The following is a 24,275-nucleotide window of genomic DNA, read 5'->3' as shown; positions in this document are numbered from 1 at the left end:
GAGATTCTTGGATGCTATGGAAGTGCAAAGTGTTATTCATTATTGACCTTTTTCCCTAGTAAATAACTTTGATATAAACAAATTTTATTGTTTTCTGGTAGCTTCTAGACATCCTGGGTTCAGTACTGGACTTAAAGATTCATGCACTTCTGCTTCTCAGAGGCTAGAATAAAATGTCATTGGGGCTTCCAGTCTCAGCAGAAAAGTGTCAGCCCTCATTTCTCCTCTGCACTTTATAACTGTAACTAAGATGAAGAAGCCTTGAAATGTTCTGAATGATTTAAAAAGGACAAACCTGCCAGCTGTTGGAGAAGTGTGCATTGCTCATGGAGAACATCAGTAGAACTGAAAGATGGGAGGCTCATGGAGGTGGAAATTCTAGTGGGGATTGAAGGGTAGGGTAGAATGAAAAGGAGTGTGGAAATGTTTACTCCTCTTTCAGACCCCCACCTCCATAACTGAAGTATGAGAGCTGTGATTGCAGTACAAATTTTTCTATCATCACTGGACTAAGTTATCTTCTAAAGATTGGCTGATTTTCTCCTCTCACCATAGTGGTTCATCAGTGGAGGAGAATTAAAGAAATTAAGTAGTATGGAACAATTTATAACCTTATCAATTTATAACCTCACAATTTATAGCCTTTCTTAAGTACCTTGAGTCATAAAAAAAGAAGTGTGAATGCTATTGTCACACGCATTCATGCTCACCATCGTGCTCCTTCCAATCTCTGAATGACTAACCTGCCTCCCAAGTCTGGAGTACATAACATTGTTACAAGGGAGGAAGAGCCAAGCATTGGCTCAAAGAGTGGAGAGAAAGGGGACACAGCCATAACTTCTGTGGCTTCCTGATTTTCAGTAGAGTCCTTGAGGGTAAAAAGCATGTTCCCTGATGGTCAAACTTGAGATCTCTGCTTTTGAAGCAACTGCATTAAGTATTCAGTGATACTAGGCGTGCAGTCATAATGCAAACAGAGGCAAGAAATTTCCATAGTTGTGTGCGCTTTCAGTAAGCTTTCTTAATACGCATCTCAAACACTTAATAAATTACTGAGCATCTGTGCAATCTTAAATTTCTAGTAGAAAGATTATACTAAGAGTGAAGACTTAAACCAGAAAAGAGCTAATGAGTTGCAATTCTTGTAAACTTCAAGTAGAATTAACGTATGGTCAAAACTGTTTTTTGGGCGTTTTTTTAGTCTTCTTAATTCAATAAAATGCCTGTCCTTAGTTGCAATTGGCATCACTGTCTAGTGTAGCGCTATATTTTCTTTGGTTTTTACCCTAGTTTATATGCTGATGTTCGCAAACCAAAAAAGTTACTGTTGGATTTGTAATTTACACAACCGTGTACAGTGGAAGTAGCTGAGTCACAAGCCCAGAGTTCTTCATGGGGACAGAACTTCATCATTACTCAATGAGTAAGAGCTATTACGTGAGCAGGGCTTTCTTCAGAACTAGTGATGGGAATTCTGAGTCACCCAGTCTTGATTGTTTTCATTTGTTTTAGTTGTGACTGGAAGGATTGATGTGCTGACTTGTATGACCCGATCTATTGTTTTAGTCACTGTTGTGTAAGATGCTATTAATAAAATGTGCAGCAAGCTGTGAGAGCCTTGGAATTGTGGTTTGGTCTGGAGGCCTCATTCTTAAAGCCTTACTTTGGCATCATAACTAAATTATATCATCTGGGAAGCATGAAGTGGTGAAATCTCATTTCATGGGCAGGTTAGTGATGGAAAGGTGAGGGAGTTGTCATTCGATTTGTAAAAAAAATCTACAGAATCATAATTTCAGTGGTGTCACCCTCAATGCCATCACAGGGAATACTTGCTGCTCCCACTTCCTGGCACCCAGCTCCAGGTTCTCTGGTTGGTGAAAATGTTGATAATACAGTGTCATTGGAAATGGGCTGAGTTGGGTATCATTTGAAAGCCCTTTGTCTCTCCCACAAACACAATGGTACCAAACACGACAAACCTAGAACAATTATGTAGTTATATATTCGAGAAATAAAAATTAACAGGGTTTTTTTAATGAAACTTTAACACAGGGATTCATTGCCTACATTAAAAAAAAACCCACAACACATTGACCTTTGGTAATCCTAGGAAAATTAGCCTTTAGATGAAGAACTGGAAACATTTATTCATCAAAGTCATTGTCTAGTTGTCACACTGATCTTGGCCCACAGTGCACTCGCATATCTCCATACAATGCAGGCAGCTAGCCAAATATTTGCAGAATGGTGAGCATCTGGTCTTTGCTCTGGAGCATTTGATTAGCCGAAGGATTGATTCAGGAGTGCATGGTATTTCACACTCAACTGGTGTGATCAGTCTATCCTCCAAAATCCATCCATACTTGACAGAGGAGGATAGTTTTGGATGCACTTCATCATCCGAGAGCCATTCCATTGTTTGATAATTTGCTCTCTTGATAGCAGGTATAAATGCAGCCTGTGTTGGTGGCAGTTTTTCTCCATTCGTCTGCTTCTTGGAAAACATCCACCTGCATAGCTCTGCAAGTGTTGTAATGTTGGTCTTCAAATGTTAAACTCAGCATAAGAATGCCTCCAGTATATTTATGACCTCAGTGACTGTCTCAGCCATTTCAAGCACCTTCAGAGCGAGAGTGTGTCTTTGGAGGCTGAATCAAATGCCTTCCAGTAACATAATTTGGACTTTCCGACAGGTACTTGCAGTGGTAGATTACACATATGCCGCACAGTTGGTGTGTGTGTGTGAAACCTGCCTTTCATTCAAGCACTCATAGTGAGGCTTTGTGATAAAATGGGAGCTTTGTGCTTCACAAGCTTATTGTCATACTTGCTGATGCTGAAGTCGCTGTGACTGCTGACGCATCACTTAAAGAAGAATTACAGGGCATTGGTGTTTAGATGTTGCTTGTAATTATTAGAATTGGGAGCACGGGCTGTTGGGAGTCTGAAAGAACAGGAAGAAGGAGGGAGGATTTGAGAGGCTGGGAGCAAGCTACAGAGGGTGCAGCAGCAGCAGCTTGGTAAAGGGGTTTCCACTTTGAAAATAAAGTCTTGTTGAAGCTTGTTAGTACCTTGCCTGGTTGATACAACAGGCATGCAATATTGTTTTTTCAGGTTTGGCATCAGCTGTGGTCCCTGAAACTCTCACATACTGCAAAACAAAATGTTTTTCCATAAACATTTGGCAGCTTCAAGCAGAGTCTTCACATTACTGTTGAGAGAGATGCTTTTTTCCACTTTTGATAGCCCCAGGTCTTTAGTTTTTAAGATATGCGCTGTGATTCATTTCTGTGGATAGAATTGCTGAACTACATCCATATCCCACATTTCATCTTCAATTTAGCCTTTCTGCTAAGCATTTGTTCCTCTTCAGTCCCGTTCAAAGTGCACATTTCTCTGTACTCAGCCTCTGCATTGGCCATTGTCACTACTTTCCCATCCATTAGAGCCTCTGCTAGGCAATTAATGAATTCCAGCTGCACCTCATGGTTTGTAGTAGTAAAATCAGTATTTGTTTCTGTTGCTTTTACCTTTTGATGCAACATGTTATGTATATTCTTGGTGTAGCACTCTGTGGTACACAATGTGGTATGCATGGGCCGTGTTTGGGTCCATGCACCCATTTATCTTTACTTTCCATGCAACATTCTTGTTAAGAATGACAGCTTGATACAAAAAACCCCCCAAAAAACAAGCCCAGGAGGACTTGTGGCACCTTAGAGACTAACAAATTTATTAGAGCATAAACTTTCGTGGGATACAGCCCACTTCATCGGATGCATAGAATGGAACATATAGTAAGAAGATATATATATATATATATATACACACACACACACACACACGTGTATATATATATATACACACACATGTATACATACAAAGAAGGTGGAAGTTGCCATACATACTGTAAGAGGCTAATTAATTAAGATGAGCTATTATCAGCAGGAGGAAAAAAACTTTTGTAGTGATAATCAAGACGGCCCATTTAGACAGTTGACAAGAAGGTGTGAGGATACTTAACATGGGGAAATAGATTCAATATGTGTCATGACCCAGCCACTCCCAGTCTCTATTCAAACCCAAGTTAATGGTATCTAGTTTGCATATTAATTCAAGCTCAGCTGTTTCTCATTGGAGTCTGTTTTTGAAGCTTTTCTGTTGCAAAATTGCCACCCTTAAGTCTTTTACTGAGTGGCCAAAGAGGTTGAAGTGTTCTCCTGTCGGTTTTTGAATGTTATGATTCCTGATGTCAGCTTTGTGTCCATTTATTCTTTTGCGTAGAGACTGTCTGGTTTGGCCAGCGTACATGGCACAGGGGCATTGTTGGCACATGATGGCATATATCACATTGCTTGATACAGTTTCTCTCCTGTCTCACATGTTGAAATTGTGCTTAATGCATGCCTTCGGGCTTCCAGCTTACTACAGAAGAAGCAGGTGTTCTCAAAATGCATGCCAGGGGACCTAGTATAAGGCGAGTCTCACCCTCAGCTGGCACTTGTCCCAGCATCTTCAACTTTCTCCTGATGATCAATGTATTTCCTGTCCAGCCTTGTCAAATTTAGTTTATGGGTGTGCTACTTATAGCATATAAGATGCCACCAAGTGTTGTTTTTAACCAGATCCTCTGCGATAGTATTTTCCAAAGATTCAGCTGTTAGTTCGTACTCTTCCTCTCCCCTTTCATGCTTAAAGATTATCAAGAGAAAGTAAAAACTAGAATTTTGTAATTAATTTCATTGAGATTATAGTTAACTATTTAATGCACGTTATGTAACGGTGTGCATACATTTTGTGGATGGATTCCACTAATTTCTGGCTGGATACCAGCATCTTAACCAGTGCCTCATTACAACTCTTTTGGCATAATAAAGCTGACATTCAGTACTACCGAACTGCTTCTTTAATCAACTTGAAGTACTCCTTCCATTTATAAAAAGAAAAGTAGGACTTGTGGCACCTTAGAGACTAACAAATTTATTTGAGCATGAGCTTTCGTGAGCTACAGCTCACTTCATCAGATGCATTCACTGGATTCCACTGAATGCATCCAATGAAGTGAGCTGTAGCTCACGAAAGCTTATGCTCAAATAAATTTGTTAGTCTCTAAGGTGCCACAAGTCCTACTTTTCTTTTTGCGAATACAGACTAACACGGCTGCTACTCTGAAACTTTCCATTCATAGTATTCTGTAGCATTAAAATAATTTATCAGATATATGAGCATTAACTGATAACACAGTTTAAGTTTGTGAGGGCGGCACGTTTGAATACTCATATTAAAGTATAATTTAAAACAGTCGATTTTTAAAAAACATTTCTTGTCTATAGAGCTACATAATTGTTCCAGGTTTGCCATGTTTGGTACCATTTTGTTTGTGGGAGAAAGGGCTTTTGAATGATATGCAACTCAACCTATTTCTGATGACATATTAATAAAATTTCCACCAACTGGCGAGGCAGTGAGTCCCCCCCGACACTCCACAGAGCATGACACTATTGAAATTATACTTCTGTAGATTTTTACAAATCAAGTGACCCCCCCTCACCTGTCTATCATTAATTTGTCCATGGAATTTCACATGCTCCCAGATTAATATACAATCTCCACCTTTGTGTGTGAGACGTGGGAGGCAGAACTGTAGCTCATATTCACAATGATATCTAAAAACTTCATTATGGGTTTTTCATGTTTCATTCCCTTTCACTAAATTGGACTAATTTACCAGCTTTAGGGGGAAGAAAGGGAGGGAATCTCCTGTGAAATACTGTACTACTACTTTCTTCCGAGAAACATTTTTGAATGAAAACGGACCTTCTTTAATATTGTCTTATTAGTGAATGAGAAACCTCTTCATAATATCTGTTTTTTGTGGTGGTGGTGGAATCATTTTTCTCATTGAAACACAAACATGTTTGAAATATCACATGTTTAGATGCAAAAATGTTGTAAAGAGTGATGTTCTGAGACCAGAAAATAGCCCTGAATGAAATCAGTGGTTTTTTTACCATCTAAATTGGCACATCTGGGTCAGAGCACTCATTTAACTCCCTTTTCTCTCCACTCTGAACCCTCGAAATTAATGCACTCCCTACCAGCTCCTGGCACAAGAAGATTTCTGGAATACGGGCAGGCAGAGAGGAAGGAGGGAGTTAGGTTGGAGTATGAGGAGGTTGGCCTGGGTATTCTTCTGCCCCAGCAATTCTGTGTATCTGGAGTGGTCTATAGGGGCCATTGCAATGAGAATGCATGGTAACCTAGCTTTGTAGCTCCCAGCAGTCCCACACTAATGGCTGTGCAAACTCTTTGCTCTTGCCAGAGCAGAGATGAATTCGGCCTATTACCACTTTGACCTTCATTCAGTTAAAAATGTTAAATTGTGACTCAAAATTTTTAAAAAAGATTTATTCAATAAGCTGCATTTCCCAGCCTTGTAATAAATTTTTTTTGGTGGGGAGAGATTTTATACCCATAATACCGAAGCAACAAATGTTTAAAACAAAAACTCCTCAATCCATTCAAGGCTGTACTGTTAAGCCAGGTAACTGAGTTCTTAAATCTTAACATTGAAGGTCAAGTACGAAGACATGCAAATATTTAGTTAGGTTTTCAACTTATAGTTGTTAAGATGAAGTCAAGAGCATTCCTTAAATATTTGCAAAGAGGATGCATTCCCGCCTTCCCGTTTGCTTTCTACAGATTCCAGACTTCTAGTCATAGCTGACTTTCTGTTATTTAGAGTGGTAATCCCTCTGGGAACGTCATTGTTTAGGAGACCCATATCAATGTGATTATTCCACGATAACTGCACCCGTGAAAACCTTGCCAAGCTGAGTGAATGATACAAACAAGTTCTCTTGAAAGGAAAGTGTTTGTTTCCTCTTGGCTGAAAATGAGCAAGCCAAAGAAATATAAACCCCTGAGTCGACACTGCTATTCTTATACATCTTAAAAACCTTGTCAATAACCCACATACTTCCCCTCCACCCCCTTATTTCCCCATGTTAAGTATCCTCACACCTTCTTGTCAACTGTCTACATGGGTCATCTTGATTATCACTACAAAAGTTTTTTTCTCCTGCTGATAATAGCCCATCTTAATTAATTAGCCTTTTACTCCATCTTTTCATGTTCTCTGTATGTGTATTGTGGCAAAGTGCCAGCACTACTATGATGGGTCTCGCGCTTTCTCTTCTTGGGGGGGTTCAGGGCACCGTTTCTTGCCCCTGAACTGGGGTATTAACTGCCCCACTAGTGTCCTAGAGGAAGGGAGTGGAGAGGGAGGGACCTGGGCCCGCTCGCTACTGCGGGTCCCAGCTCAAGGGCCCTAGGGATAGCACTAAACCACTTGAACTAGCGGTTCCTTCCCCTGGGCTACTTCCCTCTCCTGCCCTTCAGCTTGTGGGACTTCCTGACCTCCCTCTGCACAAACCTGGTGTCTCTTTATGAAGGGTCTTGGTCTTCTTAGCCCACTGCAGCACTTCTCCAAACTCTCCTCTGCTTCCCTCCAAACTGCTCTCTGCTCTAACACCAATCCACTCTGCTTCAACTCCTTCTTCTGTCTGATTGGAGCAGGGGGGTTTTATCAGGTGACTGGATTCAGGTGCTTTAATTAATCTATAGCAAACTTTCTTCCCTCTACAGGGAATAAGGCTCCCTTCTAACACTCTCCTGCTGCTCTCTGGCCTTGCTGTATCACAGTATATATCTATATCTATATATATCTTCTTACTATATGTTCCATTCTATGCATCCGATGAAGTGGGCTGTGGCCCACAAAAGCTTATGATCAAATAAATTTGTTAGTCTCTAAGGTGCCACAAGTACTCCTGTTCTTTTTGCGGATACAGACTAACACGGCTGCTACTCTGAAACCTTGATTTACTATATTTACATTTTGTAAACAGTTAATTCTTTAATGTTCTCTGTACTGAAGAGAACTTTAGGCATTTAGTCAAATTCTGTTGGTGCATCGTGCTATGCCATTAGATTAGCGAGGTTTGCATGTCCAGGGCCATAGAAAAATGAGTCTGTATGTTTGGTACTTATGTTTATTTTGTAGAATGTAGTGATATCACAGCATAGAAGCAAGTTTTTAAACACTGTTTGTTTTTAAAGGTATAAAAATGGGAAGTGTAGTTCCAAACTAGACCATAGAGAAAGCTGTTCATTGAGGTTCCTGTGAGTACCAAATGGGAGCTAATACTTGTCACTACACAAGTCTGAAATTAGCATTTTATACATTTGCACATTGAGGGACAGGTTGCTGCTGGCATAATAACAGATGGACTAGCAAGATGAAGAGAAGGTAGAGGTGTGATGACTCTAAACTGTACTTCCAGATTTAGATCATAACTCAATTTTCCCAGAATGTAGATTACAGTGCACCACTTCCTGGAATCAGAGCTGCGCTCTCTCCTGTATGGGCAGTGACACGCTAATTTCTGTGATCACTTCTTGATTTATTTGTGCTTACATAGTGCTTGTCACCTAATGGTCTCAACATGATGTACCAATGATGATGTGAGCCTCATGGTTTAATATTTCTGTGAAGTATGTAGATATTATTACCCATTTTACTGGTGGGTAAACTGTGATCCAGAGAGATGATTCACTCAAGGCCCCACTGAGTTGGTGGTAAAGCCAGGAATAGAACCCATTAGTCCTGGCACCTCAGTTCTTTGCTCCAATTATTAGTCATTCCCAGGGCCAGAAAGGTGTTGGCTTGCCAGTTGGCTTTAGTTTTAGTTGCATAGTTTAGCTATGCAATGTTTCTTGCTGTGGGTGGATGAGTACCAAATAACCATTGTTACCTAATTATCTTCTAATGAAAATATGTGTCAAAATTACAAATTTTTGTTTTTAAGTATCTTCTTGGTAGTGTCTGCTGCTGTCCTACACAACATCTGACAGTACAATCGTGTTGGTATTGCCATGGTAATGTAATAATTATGTTATAAATAATAATTGGAGCATGCCTTGTTTTGTTAATATCACAAAAAACTGGTATTAGTGTGATTATAGTCATCTTTCAGAGAGGATGTGATCAAAGCAAAACTTCTGTAAATGAAAGCATTCTGTGTGACATGCCACAAAATTAACACCCACAACAAAAAGCATTGCATCATTGACACATGTTGTTTTGTTGTCTTGAGGTTGCAATGGCAAAAGCATGTGTCCTTGTGGTGGTTACAGCATATCCAGCGTTTAGTGGCTTCGTGTCCCTCTGCCAACAAATGATCTATATTAGCGTCAGGCACTTAATACAGTAATACATATGGTACATAGCTATGTGGAATATAAGCATTAAAATGGACATTACTTAACACATAATCAATATTGGCCATAAAAATCAAGCTGCCCCCATCTTGGTCTCTGTTAGAGTGCATTAAATTCCTCACAAACTAAAAATCCTGATAAAACAGATATATTTTGCACCATGTCTGAGATTAAGTGTATGGACCTGCTTGAAAAGTTTGGTTCTAGAGTGATAAACTCCCATTAGGAATTTGGGAATCCCTAGATGCAGGAATAGGCCCTTGAATGTTTCATTTGGCTGCTAATTTGGACAAATCAGTAGGCAACAAAGTGCTTTTGTAAAGGTATGGTGCATTGATCATTTTATAATTTTAACATGGAAGTGCATAGTAAGTGGAAGACTGCTAATGTATGAACAGATAATCTATTTATAAACAATTTTGCATGAAAACAGGGGTTTGGGATTTAGCAAAAAAAATCTTGACCTGAAGTTTTTGGGATTTTTTGTGCCAGTCGATGTGTTTGTTCTAATGAGGATTACAATAGCACAAAACCATGCCTTCCAACTGTATCTGTTCTGCAGATAGAGGTACCTCTGTTTCAGGGCCGATGCTATTTGAAAATGTACCTGCTGCAGTGATAGTTTTTTGTGTGTAATATTATAATATAAATCGTTAAAAGAACATTGTTGGCAAAATCAAGCACTAAAAAGTTAGGAAATGCCAGAATTAAGGTTGTACAGGCAGTCTTAATTCTATCCGTTGAGTACTGAATATGCACTATGATAGAGTCTTTAATTACATGATGACATACTGTTTGTCTCATTCAGTGCTAGGGGTGGACCGTGTTCGCTTAGTGAACAGCTATTCAATATTTCGTTTTCTCATGGTTAAACAGGGGGCTCCATGCCTTATTTACTGCACATTATTCAAAACCTGCTATGATTACAGAATTGGTCATTTTCCTATGAGTATTTCTATGGCGCTCATCACTAGTGTCCAAGTGCTTCACAAATATTGAGGAAGTTATTTTCACAACTGTGAAATGAGGGGGTATCATCCCTATTTTATAGTTAGGGAACTGAGGGACAGAGATTTTAAGGTCAAAGGTATCCACTAAGTTTGGGTGCCCAATTTGAGGCACCTAGCGCCTGGTTTAATATGATCAAGCAAAGCTCTTATTGAGTTAAGTTGCAGGTGGGAATGCTCAACACTTCTGCAAATCAGACCCCAGGGCTGCAAATCATGCACATGCAAAATGAGGAACACACAATTAATTACCACCTGTGAAAAGAATGGTTTAAGTGACTTGATAGCATCACAAAGGAACTATGTGGCATAGGCAGGTATGGAAGACAATTCTCCTGGGCAACGTTCAGCTGTCTTAACCATGAGACCCTCCTTTCTTTTTCTGTGGCTTTGTGACTTGTTCATTAGACACCTTCCAAATTCTGCAACAAATGAGGCAGGGATTCTACAGACAACAACCTCCTTTACTACACAACCCTGGTTAATCGCCAGAACAGGTCCATCCTGTGATCTGAATGAGGCAGGGGTTGATACATTTGCTTTCTATCTAAATGTCTTGGAAAGTCTAAACTGAAATTCATCATGTAGTCTGTGTTGTTGTTGCCATGTCAGTCCCAGGTTATTAGAGAGACAAATTGGATGAGGTAATATCTTGTCTCTCACCAACAGAAGATAGCCCAATACTGTAAAAGATATTACCTCACCCACCTTGTCTTTCTATTCATCATATAGTCAACAGCTTGCTCATGTCAGGTTACTGAGAAGAATTTGATCATGTGCACAATGTTTTTGTGGGATAATGGATTTAGTTTAGATGGTTGATTTTCAATATATTTGGGTTTTTTTCCATTTCTTTCAATAGTAATCCTAATTTCTTTAACAGCATTTGCTGTTCTAGTTAACTAATTTTAGACAGATGTTTGTTTCTTGTTTTATGGTCTAGACAGTTGAGATTTACAGACTGTAACCCAGCTGGTGAATTGCCATGGGATTATGCCTATTTTCAATGCTTAAACTTTTGCAACATACTCTTTGCAAGTGTTTATGCAGTGGTGACCGATGCGCCAACCATCAGAAGAGTTTTATTATAGCAGCTGAACAGAAATCTTTATTCATGTTAAGTAATCATGCAGGTTAGGGCAGCAAAACTTTTAATCTTCATAGCACTTCTTAATACATTTGATATTGCTAGTACCTGTAAAACACACTAATTATCTTATTAGTGCTTATTACAATTGAACATTCCTATGCTCTAGTGGTATCTCCTTAAATTGATGCTTTGAGCAGAAGATAGTTGTGAAGAGTGAATGGGTGGCTGCTTGCAACACTGGAAGGACAGATTAGCAAAATGCTCATGCAATTAATGCATCTACATAAATGCATGTTCACCTGCTATGCTTGCAAAGGTCTGCATTTGCCCATGCAAAGGTGTGTTTTTAACTACAAACCTAACTACACATTTTCAGTGGGGTGTGCACACCATTGAGGGTGCATTGGTTGCACCCGGCTTTAAAGGGACCAGTATAAATATGCTCGTGATGTGTGCAAGAGTGTCTGTTTGAATGCTGTGGGCCCTTCCAGATTTTCAGGTTATCTCTGCAGTGCATGAGTAGTCTCACTGATTTCAAGGGACTATTCACATGCCTAAAATTAAAATATATGGGTTTGAAGTATTGGGCCTATATGAGGATAAATTAGTGAGGGTGAGAATAAAAACTAGCATTGGTGAAAATAAAAATCTCACCAGTGCTGCAGAAAAGGTATATTACTGGGGAAGAACGTGATGACTGAAAAAAAGGTCCAACAGTAGGGGTGTAAAAGGTAAAACCTCTTCATTTGTGGAACTTCTACTATTTCTAAAACATCTGGTCTGATTTCTCCCAGATTGTAAAATCCTATTCTGGATTAACATCTGGTATACTAAATATCAGGTGGGATCCATTTGTTGTGGTTATATGTAGATCCACACTGAGCATTTAAACTAGCTTCAACTTCAGTTATGGGTGCAATACAGCCTCTTCATAATAAACATGTCCTATTTTGTTAGTTTTGGACAAAAAATGTTCAGTGAGACTGACCTAATATAATTAATTTCCTGTTACTGTGTACCTTAATTTGTCATTTACATACAACGTGCCTAAAACTAGAAAATTATGTCTGGGACACATATGCATAGTTATGTGATAGCATGCTGTTGATTAGGAAAGCTCTTGATTTGTTATGTTAATTATTAAAATATTTCTAAGGATTGGTTACTGCTATTAAAAATATTAGCTCATGTAGTCTTATGCTGCTCCTTAACTACAGATCAGATCCACCTTTGTATAAGCTGCTTGAGCTTCCCATTGTGTACTTGTAGGTCAAGTAGAAAAGGCAGGTCAAGTAATCTATTCTGAAGGACCGGTAGCACAGAGCAAAGAGATCTCATGCACACAGACCAAAAGAATGCACTAAGCACGGTCTCTGATATTCTTGGCACCAATTCTAAGCGATTTTGGTCTGATTTTTGGTTGAGACAGTTTCTCTACACATGTTTGACATCAATCAAATCCAGACTCTAGCTTGGGTTTTACTATAGCACCCATCAGTATAGTATCTATGTGCTGAACAGGTAAACGAGATCTGCATGTTTAGATATGCAGATAATAATATCTCTAGATATTCATAGAGAAATGGCACTGGAATACTGAAGGCTAACCTTTTTTTAAAATGCTGCTTTTGGTTTAATTATTTTAGAATATACTTTTTGGCAAATTAACTTGAAAATCTTGTTGTTGTTTTTTCACTGCACCCCTCCTAATAAAGTGTCATAGGATTTATAGGTGGAATTCACACTAATGTGCAGCAAAAGAACCTAGCAAAGTTACAGAGGACTTGGACAGGCATATTTTGGCAACAACAAAGGTATTTTAATCTGTGTCCAAACCCCACATATGCCTGGACAACTTGAGTAACTGCACTTACAACTCAATTTTTGTATGTTTCTTAAGGTTTTATAACCTGGGTGGTAGGGGGGTAGAATCAGTTTTTGACTGCACCTATGTAAATCCAGGTATAACAAGTGAATGGTATTTAAAATCGTGTAAAACTGATGTGAGAGGATAGTGAGGCCTTTGACTTGTCAAAAGCACAATCATCAGCCTTGATGACTGTTTTTGGCACCTACAGCTTGATCATCTCATGTTTTATTTTAAGTTATATATTCAAAAACAACAGCAACAACAAAGTTTGGTCTGCATCCTTAGAAATACCCAGATGGCCTTAACCTTGTCCCCATCCCTCACCAAACTGCCATACTATCTACCTAATAAACATGCAGGTCAGATAAAAACATTTTCATAAGACTTTCTACGAAAGAACTCTGTAGAACATACTTGTTTTTAACCTAAAGCTTTGATACATATGTGTGACTCTCTGCCACCCAGTGCCTCTTGTGTGTAAGGTTAAGATATCTTCATCCATCCTTTTTCTGAGGCTACAAATGCTTCCATTGACTTCAGTGGAGCCAGGATTTCACCCTTTGTTTATAAGTCTCAGAGAGGACAAAACTGAAAGTCCTGTAGATTTCCGAGACATAATCCCCCCAAATTGTCCCCAAATGATCAGTTTTTGAAGAGCCTAAATACATTATTACCACAGCAGACAAATACTTCTTTTGGGGCGGGGGGGCAATCTAAAGAAAATGCACTTTTCTTTAAATGCTAATTAGAATGTATATGACTAGACACAGTACAATACAGATTAGATTCTGTGTATGTATTCTGTGCGAGTGTGTTGTAGATCCATCCTAAGGGATTACCTGTCTGTCTGTCTGTGTACACAGAGGTGTTCATTATTAAGTCAGCAGTTACCACACTCTAATATTCATTTTTAATCTCAGGAAGCGGGAGATAGTATACCACAGTGCATCAGCCGCTGGTTAATACTGCCTTTGTGTGTCACATCTGTTTATTTATCCAGACGCTTATGTGGCTCCCATCTCTGCATCATTTAAGGACTTTTCAATGTATGTGTCTATATATGCATAATGTATGTGTATATGAGGTGATAAGCCATGTGATAAATTCCTTCACTACTTCTGTATTTTGGTAGATTGTATTACTGTATTTATTTTGCACCTTTGAGTGCCTCACCTGTGCTAACACTGATTTATCAGAGTGGATTGTTTCTCATATTCCAACCCTCCTAAGAAGCTTACAAATAGCGGCTCTTTTTTTTCCCTTTAAGCTCCTGCCATCAAAAAGAAGTTTCTCCTTTTTTCTCCTGAATGTGGAATCTAATCCAACGTCTGGGATCAGGAACATTGAGTCCTGGATAAGTGACATTAAGATCTAGTGTCGCGCTAACCAAGATTAGAGACAGAGGGCCTGATTTTTCAACTACCTTACACCTTGTGATGTCATTTACAACTGTGCAGAGAGAAAGCCCAGTGCATAGAAATCACTGCCATTCTGATTTAGTAACATTTTACACCTATTAAGCACAGGGGTGAATGACTCCACAAGAGGCAAGGCAATGGAGAATCAGGTTCAAAAGCTCCAACTCATAAGACCGCTATGATTCATGGCTTTCCAGGAACATATACAGCATCTGATATAGCCCTGATGGTTTGTGAAATGTCTCACCTTAAAATTGTGGCCACATGTTGTAGACAAAAGGTATTTGAGATTAATATGATGAAGAGTTAGGATTTTATACAATGGTCTGAATGACTTAAACCTTTGATCATGCCACAGCAAGCATATACTAACTAACACAGCTTCACTGTGTAGGCAAATAAAAAAACACTATTGGAACTTGACCGGCAAAGGGGAGCAAGCCCATTGGCCCGAGAGGTGAACAGATGTGTCTGATTCTCCTTTGCAGTGTCCACCTTATAGTAGATGATAGGTTTGTTTGATGATAATGGAGTGTAAAGAGATGACTTGTATTCACGATAGTGAATGTTCGTGCCTGCTTCATTGAGGAAATTGTTCTGGAATAGCTGCTCATCTTTGTGGAAACACTTGGATTGCTGCCAAGGTCAATGAGACCTGGGTTGTTCTGTTCTCTGAAAAAGTGCTAGTCATTTGTTTTAGAGAAGCAGGTGTATGTCACTGGCCAACATGACCTTTAATTGTCTTCTCCCCATTTTGATCACACCTTTTGCTTAACAGATGAATTTCCCGAGACGTGCCCTGTATTCCAAGCAGAGATCATATAAATTTTAGTATGAATGGGAGTGATGCACAGCACTTTTTCTGTTCAAATTATAATCATAAAGCTAAACAAAACTCAGTGGATTTACTTTGCAGGGATTTATGTCAGTGTTTACTGAGCCAATCAATCCATGTAAGTTCACACTCCTCCTAAATTTTGAGTTCCTAGCACCTCTCAATTTCAAAGTGAAACTCAGCTGAAATCAGCAAGTTTCAGGTAATTTCTCCATTAATTTCACTAATTTCAATGTAAAATTGTACATTGACCCAAATTCTCTCGCTAAATTCATGAAAATCAGTGAAGCTTTCAGTGAATGTGGTCTGAATGTGAAGTTTATTCTGAAGCCAGGTGGGTTCCGAGTCCTAATAATAAGCCAAGGTAAAATGGTTAATGGTATCACACAACAGAGCCTATGCCCAGATCCTGGAACACACTGTGAATAATATTGTACACTGAATGTTGTTTAGCAATAAAAACAAGGCAAGTAATACATTTAGGTGGAACAGTGGAGGAAGGAAGAATAACATAGTGCCATGCTAGTGAGGCCTCATTTGAAAGACGCTGTGTGATTCCACACGAGAAGAAACAAGTTGGCAAATTGCAAAGGCATGGTGCAAAGCAACTAAAATGATCCAAGGCAGAAAAAATTAACTAGAGTTGGCCTCTATACCTTAGAAGAAGAAAAGAGAGGAAACTAGAGAGATTTAATTAAATGTGTGAATATAAAAGGTCCTGCAGGAACAGGAAAGGACCCGATCTCTGCCAAAAATGTCATTGTGTAGTAATTATTTTAAAAAGGAGTCATGGTCTGAGAGTGAGCCTATAAGCAGTTGAGTCAGAATTTCCTGAAACAAGACATCACTTTATACTTGGGGGCAGAGGGGGAAATAGAGAGGAGAATTGTCAACCTGCTCATGACAGAACTGGACACAGTTTTGAAGAGAGACAGAAGTGGAGAATGTGTTGTCAAGCCACACTTTTAATCTACAATTCATGCATCAGGGCTGTATTATTACATTATAGCATCAAAAAGCAATGACACATTTAGGGTTACAAATAGCATTATTTATGTTGTACAATAGAGGTAAATGCACTTTACAGACAGCACAATATTTTAAAACTTCATCAGGCAGCTGCTTGCCACAGGACTGAACCTACTAGTCAATGGGCAGCGCAGAAGAAAGTGGGGAGAGGAGCACGAGCAAGGAAGGTCCATGGTCAGTAGTTGGTGAGAAGATCAATCCCGCAGCTGTCATCTGCTGAGAGTCTGGGAGGATGCTGGGAATCTTCCCAGGTACTTCCCACAGGGTTGCCATCTTATAATGGCCTCTGGCTAATATGTGTCCGATAAATTTGAAGCCTCCCTCCCATTGTGGTTATGGGAAGAAGAGAAAGAGTGCACTCTCGTACCCTCCTTCACACCTCCCCCAGTCTCCTGGCTGCCTGCTGTGTGTGTGTGTGTATGTTGGGGTATCTCTGCTACTTAACCACTCCTCCTAGTCTTACATTTTAAAGGGCTCCTCCATTTTGAACAGATCTGGCCACAGCATTTGGGGGCAGGCCTTTGAAAGTCAATGGAGTTACTTTGTATTTACACCTGTGTAACTGGGAGCAGAATTTGGCCTATTGTGCTGCAAGTAGAGATGTCCCACACTCCTCTGGCTTTGGGTTTTGTTACAAACTCAAGACACAGCCCTGGTTTAGTAAACCATTCAAGTGAACCTGGCACCAGTATATGGCTGCACATTAAAACAAAGTGAAATTTGGCTCTTTCAGTTAAATTTCACTTTGAATGTTGTGGTTTTGTTCAGAAACTTGAAATAAAACTCATTGCATTCAAACCCTTTAAGGAAATACGGGCATGCACTTGTGACTTGAAACAACAGAATTGGTAGAACTGCAGCTGTTAGTCCCATTTTTCTTAAAATCAATAAATATTTAATTTCTCTAAAAATGACAGTTCCTTTTGTATTTGTTCAATACTCACTAAAGGTGGTTTTATTACAGAGAACAGACTTTAACAACTCCCAGGACATGTCCCCGTTTGGAGACGATTTCTGTCTGTTATACAATACCCCTGGAAGTTGTTTTGATAACAGTGATGAGAGAGAAGAAATAATGTATGCTAAAGTAATTTGGTGAGGCTTGAAATCAAGGCAGCGAAGAAAAGATTTTCTAGCAGCAAATCATTCACCTGTCTGACATTCCTTAAAAACTGTTATCCAAATGACTTTAACAGTTTAAGGGTCATGCCTGAGGTTAAGAGACTGTTTGCATGGTTCACATTTTGATGATAAAACATGATATTTTTATTGAACTGGTAGCGTTACAGTCAACAGCATCTGTTGTACAGGAGTTTGAGTTCTTCTTGCAAGAAGATTGCTGCTCCATATGAGCAACTGGCAGATGTTTTAGTGTAAATGGTTCTAAAGGAAATGGAGTTAAGTGTGTTTCGGTTAGTTGAAGAGTAGTTAGAGCCTGCTGTGTATTTGCAAGTACTAAAAATGTTCCTTTTTAAATTTAGTTCAGAGCTGGTAGTTCTATGTGATTGGAAATAATCACAGGGCAGCCATTGCATGTTAGACCCCCTCCAGCTATAAGCGGATCACAATTTGGGGAAGGCTTCAAATGGATGAAATGTTTTTCAGGGTTTATTGCATTAAGCAACATTCACTGAATTCTATATAGCAACTGAATTACTGGTCACTTAAATGCTGTTATGGTCTTTTCAGTTTATGCAGTAATTTTTTTCTAATAGTTGTTCAAGTAAAAATAACCCAGCGAATGACTCATGTTGCAATATGTACCCGTGACCATTTTAATTACGCCTCTACCCCAATATAACACGGTCCAATATAACGTGAATTCGGCTATAACGTGGTAAAGCAGCTCTCCGGGGGGCGGAGCACATTATTTCAAAGCACATTATTTCTTCGTACACTCTAATCCCTATAACCAGTAAGGTTTTTTGGCTCCCGAGGACCATGTTATATCGGGGTAGAGGTGTATTTAATTATTTACCCTCATTATTGTGATGTAGGTCAAGTTCCATAAGCAAAATTGACTGTATGTGTGTTAAATGTATCTGATATTATATATATCTATATAAACTATACATTTTTCCTTGCTGAAATACAACCACTTTTGGGTTGAAACATGGCAGTTGTGTGCAGCCTACAGTGGCTTAGGATAGAAATTGAAAAATATGTTATACAAATGAAACCACATAGACAATTTACATTTTCCCCATCTAATTATCCAAACGGGAGTTCTGATACATGCCTCTCTGAACTGGTCACCACTTCATATTTTTGATGAACTAAAATTAAGCCATTGCAGATGGCAATAATTCCCACAAATTTATTACTACTTTAATGCTAACCATGTTGCTTTTGTTTCATTTCCACTTAAATATATGCAAGATAAAGAGTTCAATATGTGATCTTTAAGGAAAAGAAATGCCAGGATTTATTAGGCTCAAACTATATAAAGGGGAAAGCCTAGATGGATTATCTCTTTTCCTTTATTCTTCATCAGGATTTGTCCTTAGGTAAAAGGATGAACAGCAGGTGAGGTCCCCGGTTGGTTAGGTATGGAAAAGGAAGGGGGCTAGTAGATACAAGAGCACTTTTTCTGTTAATGTCTTGCCCATTGTGTGGACCACATATTTCTGTCCCGAGATCGTCTCAGAAGCTGCTTTATCAAATTCTTATTTGTCTGGCAAAATCTTCCTAGTTAATCATATTTCAGAGCTATATCTATCTGGTGTAACCCCTAATGTCAAAATCGATGGATGAAAAATTATTTAATTTGAGAACCTGAGCCAAATTCAGAAGGGGGATGCAAATGGTACATGCCAGTCAGTTGGTGTAATTTAAATGCAGAGAGAGCAAAAGGAAAAAAAGATGTTATAAGGTGTATAGAGACTGGGTTAGTTAAGACTTCGTTGGTTGCTATTCATGCTATAACCTCATCCCTGCACCTTTTGGGGGGTTGGCGGGAGCTTAGATGCATTTACCAATGTGTAACTTGCATCACTGTTTGTATCACTTTGTGTTGCAGCTGGTCCATTGACAGATGTCATGTGTTTCTCTGAGGTGTTTAGCAAGAATATCTCAGCAGGGTCAGATCTGGGTATTACTTAGACAGGAAATCTCAGAAGAAATATCCAGCTTGCTGTAAAAAGTGGGGCTGGTGATTAGATGACACTGCTGCTGTTGGTGCCATCTTCCCAATGAAACATGAAAACAAGGTCCAGACAATTTTTGGTGATGAGAGATCTCGCAGAACCTTTCTTAACTTTAGGAGGACGCAGTGCCAGCCTCCTGGCCAAATTCCAATTTAGGTAATTACATTGCCTATCTACATTCCCCCCCTTCATTTGCTATTGGATGCAGAATTCTTAGACTCCTCTTCTAAAATGCTGGGTAGTGCTGAGGTATGCTGTTAACTGACTGCTGTGTTGGACCTCAGCGAAGGTGTGAATTCATGTATAGAAATATAGGACCAAACTACAGTTTCATTTACTGTGCTGTAACTGGGAGCAGAATTCTCCCATACTCTTCTCAAGTGTATTTGGATATTATAGATCGCTTCACTGTATACACCTTATTAATCTAGCACCACTGGCAGGTACCACTACAATATTTATTTACCATATCACTTGTAACTGATCTGTAATAAGAATGTACTTAGATAGCATCATACTTTTTTGAAACAATCCAGTAAAAAATCCCGTGAGATTTGGTTGGCACTTTGCTATCAGGACAACTTCTGCTGTTGCTGACAACTTTGCATCTCTATTAATTGCCTTTCCTAATCTTAACTGCGGCTATTTAAACGTTGCTTTAAATTGTTGAGTGAACAATTTCTATTTTCCATTTTACCTGGCTACTTTTTTAGTTGTGTGGCTCAGTTCATAATAATCTAATACTTATGGCACTTACTTTATTATAGTTGTATTTGATACCTCAAAATGGAACTAGTACATCTGGGGCTGGGTTTCTGAGTGGAAGTTATAAGGCTCTTGCTTACATAAGTCACATTCCAAGGTTAGTCTGAATTGCTGAGATAAAGAGTTTGGTCCTAGTGTGTTCTTGAAAAGACTCTTTCATATATGTGAAATTTATTATAATTGGAGGCTTTACTTGGGAGCTGTCTAGAACTTGCAGTCCCCATTTCCTTAGATCTCTAAAAGAGGAAAATTCATTCAGTTTAATGATATATAGGAATTATGGCCTATGGAAGGGGGAGTTCACATTACTGCCTACCTATATCTTCTTTGGTGGGTGGATAATAGCATAAAGGCTGTATTTTTAGTTCTTTTATAACTGAAAACATTAATTTAATAATTTTGAAAGGTATTTTTAAAAGCTATATGGCAGTGGCATCATCTTGAGTGTATTGGCCCAAGAGAAATTAGCCAGACACTAGAAGTTATTTGAACTGTTCAATTTCAGTTGTTACAGGTTTCTAACATGGTGATGTTTGTCAGCACAATTTATGTGTGCTTAATTGTGTTTAAAATATATATATATATTTTCTTTTTTCCAACTAGGACCGGCAGAGGTTCCCATGATGTCACCCAATGGATCCATTCCCCCTATACATGTGCCTCCAGGTTATATCTCACAGGTATGTTTCTTCAGCAACATAAATCTAATTTTGATTTTTAAGGTGTACATTTGCATATAAGGGCAATAAGCCTGATTCTCAAAAGTCTGGCTAGGATGTTCCTCACTTCCTGTTGGACAGTGTAGTTGTGCTGGCAAATGTATAATGCATTTTCACCTCAGAGGTGACTACCATTTCTGCAGTAGGTAAAGCAATTCTCTTCTTCCCCTTCTACATCTGTATATATACAAAGTAGTAAAATACCATCTGTGCCCATATTCTAGTAATAAAAGCTACACCTACACACTGTGTAGACAATAAACTCCTCAAAATATCTCCTATCCAACAAGTTTCAGTTAATGAGTTAGGAAGTGTACAAGCCAAGAGAGAAGTGGGGAGGAGAAGAACCCACTGCATTTATACTGCCTGCAAAAGGCATTATTGCTCATCATTGTCATCATACCAGGAAATAATGTAGAATAACTAATGCATATTGTTTTTTAAAAGGCTGTGAATTGTCTCCTATTTTTTAATTTATAAAAAAGGCAAAAAAAAAAAAGTGTGTTACAAAAAATGTCATGTTTTTAGGGTATAATCTGCTTGGTCTCTTAAAAACCGTAATTGTTATTCTATATAAGACATCCACATAAGATTATTAAAAATCTGTTTTCTTTGCGTCTTCTGCAAACTTGTGTGAGTTTTCAAGTAAAGAGGTTGGACAAGGTACCCTGATTCTGGTTGTGATACAATAAACCTGATCCTATCGCCATTTCAGTGACTCATAGGACTTTGTCAGGTAAAAGTCTCACTGAAGTGTACACATACCTTTAATGTTTAAATATTTTAAATTACATGAATTTTTAAAATAATTCAAGATTTTCTTTGGTTATTTAATATCAAATCTTTTTGTATTTTTAATAGGAATAGACTGGATTTTGTCTTTTTTTCCCCTCCAGTAAACAATGTATGGGTTGAATTTAAATGGAATCTTTAATAGCCATATGTGTTTGAAAGACTGTCGATGGGATTACATTTACATCCCACAAAATACTGTAGTCATTTGGTGGGATTTTAATTTTCAGGTACAGAGACAAAATGTCATAAATGCAGGGGAAGTGATTACCAATATGTTATTTCAAAGGACCTTATGAAAAATTTGATTGTAGGCTGGTCTAAGGCCTAGCAGATAGTACAATATGCTTTTCTGTGGCAGAGTTCTAGCTTCCTCCCAATTCCTTAGGCTTTCTGGGGCCAGCAGTGCTGGAGATGGGTTTTAGGGCACCATGTGAATCATTTTCTACGGGGCCACCAGGTTTATTGGAGTTTCTGATGCAAGCACCGATGATGTAAAGGGTTACATAAGTGCTGACCTCCATGTGGAGGGGATTGTGTTGGTGCGTATGAATCCATGTGCAAGATCATAACCTTTGAGAAAGCATCTGTTCTTTTTTTATGCAGGCTCTCCGTTTGGGGATCTTATTAAATCCTGGCTGCTCTTGAACGTTCAGGTAGCAGCTGTGGCTAAGAGCCATTGATTTTGTTTTCTTCTCTGTACACTGAGAAATGACCTTGCTTCATGCAACCGAACCCTAGTCACCTTGAGATTATCTCATATAGTATGCATAACAGTGATGATACTCCTTAAAGCCATTCATGAGCTGAAGTTGGTGCTGAATATTGCTGGCCACTGAGCGTCACACAGAGAATACATTACACTGATACTCCATAGTCCACTCTGGTTTCTGATTGGCTTCCAAGTGGAATGAAAAGGGGTAACTGATTTGAGACCTGACTACCTGAGAGGTCACCTCTTTTCCATTGTGGTACCATTGGAAGTGTCCTTTGTTTTCAGTGGGCGGGAGCTGGAGGCAGGGCTTTTTCCATGAGGGAGTTTTGACTCTGGACCTTGCTGCCCTTTTCATTTGGTCCAACAGAGCCCAAAGTTGTTAATATTTAGGGCACACTGCAGAACTCATCATTTTTCTAAGGGCATTGTTTGGAGATGTAGGTGATTAGATGTGGGTATTTATATCTCTTTCTTTCTTTCTTTCTTTCTTTCTTTCTTTCTTTCTTTCTTTCTTTCTTTCTTTCTTTCTTTCTTTCTTTCTTTCTTTCTTCATTTTAAGTGTTATAAAAATACCATGGACCATTGTGAAGGGTACTTTACAGAAATCTGAGGGGAATCTTTTCAGGCACAAATGGGAATTGGGTACCTAACTGCCATTCGTGCCTTTAAAAATCTTGTAATTTAGTGAATAAAATAAAAAATTTGTTCTGAGCACTGGTGGACAGTACTGGAAAAAATACAAGATTATAATAATTAAAATGGTTTTATTAAAAAATAAAACAGATTTGCTTATTTTTTCTTTGAATTTGTTTTCTCCTCTTTTTAACACCTTTTAGTACTAAACTCCTCCTTTTCACTCATCTTGGTTCAGGCTCTACCAAGATAAATGGCAGTATATTACAGAGGTGCTCCCAAAAATTGCCTTTGGCAGTAATAATCCACAGATTGTACTTGTTTCTGAACCCAGTGCCACTTCAACTCACAAGCATTGCTGCAGACCACCAATAATAATCTATACCAAAGAAGCCTTTTAAGTACCTTCTAAAATATATTTTCTTTCTAAGAAAAGCAGCTGGAAATGCATATTGTAAAGTTTTAGGGAAAACTATATACTAATTTTTAAAAGCCTCAGAATGTCCTTTCTGTCATGTGGAAAATGAATATTTTGCCTTACAGATGACTTCATGCTAAATAATAGTTGAAAGAAGATAGCAGTCAAATTGGTTGGTTGATGTTGATGATGTACTAGCTGTGTGTGTGTTGTTCGCTTTTGACTTTGCTCTGTTGTGTTGGTATTTAATAGGGTTTATTGAATGATCATTTGAATTGTGTTCTGTCTCTTTTGGCAGAGCCTGGGCAAGGATATAAAGCAAATAAGTGGGACTCCAAGATGTGAATAAAAATACATTTTATTTTGGTTTTTGTCTGCCCTCAAACTGTACATGTCAGACTCAGGCAGAAAGCAAATAACCCTGTGGAGAAATAACCATGTCTGTTAAGAGAGAGCCATAAAACTTTTTTCCATTTTGTTATGCCAAGCTTTTGGAGCTGAGTGTATTAGCCTTGAACATTACATTTGCCATCCAGTGACTGCAACCCAAGAT

General features: G+C 38.7%; 1 protein-coding gene across 1 annotated transcript in view; it reads left to right on the top strand.

The window, feature by feature from the left end:
- The window catches only part of FNDC3B (fibronectin type III domain containing 3B), a 354,613-nt gene that overhangs the window by 158,928 nt on the left and 171,410 nt on the right, over positions 1–24,275 (top strand). The window contains exon 4 of the mRNA XM_084638683.1: positions 21,049–21,125. Within this exon, the coding sequence (XP_084494809.1) occupies positions 21,049–21,125 (77 nt within the window). The remainder of the gene's footprint in view (positions 1–21,048; positions 21,126–24,275) is intronic.

Source organism: Lepidochelys olivacea (genome assembly GCF_965140295.1).
Source record: "Lepidochelys olivacea isolate rLepOli2 genome assembly, chromosome: 9".
In the NCBI taxonomy this organism is placed as follows: domain Eukaryota; kingdom Metazoa; phylum Chordata; order Testudines; family Cheloniidae; genus Lepidochelys; species Lepidochelys olivacea.
This window is presented reverse-complemented; position numbering and strand designations above follow the sequence as displayed.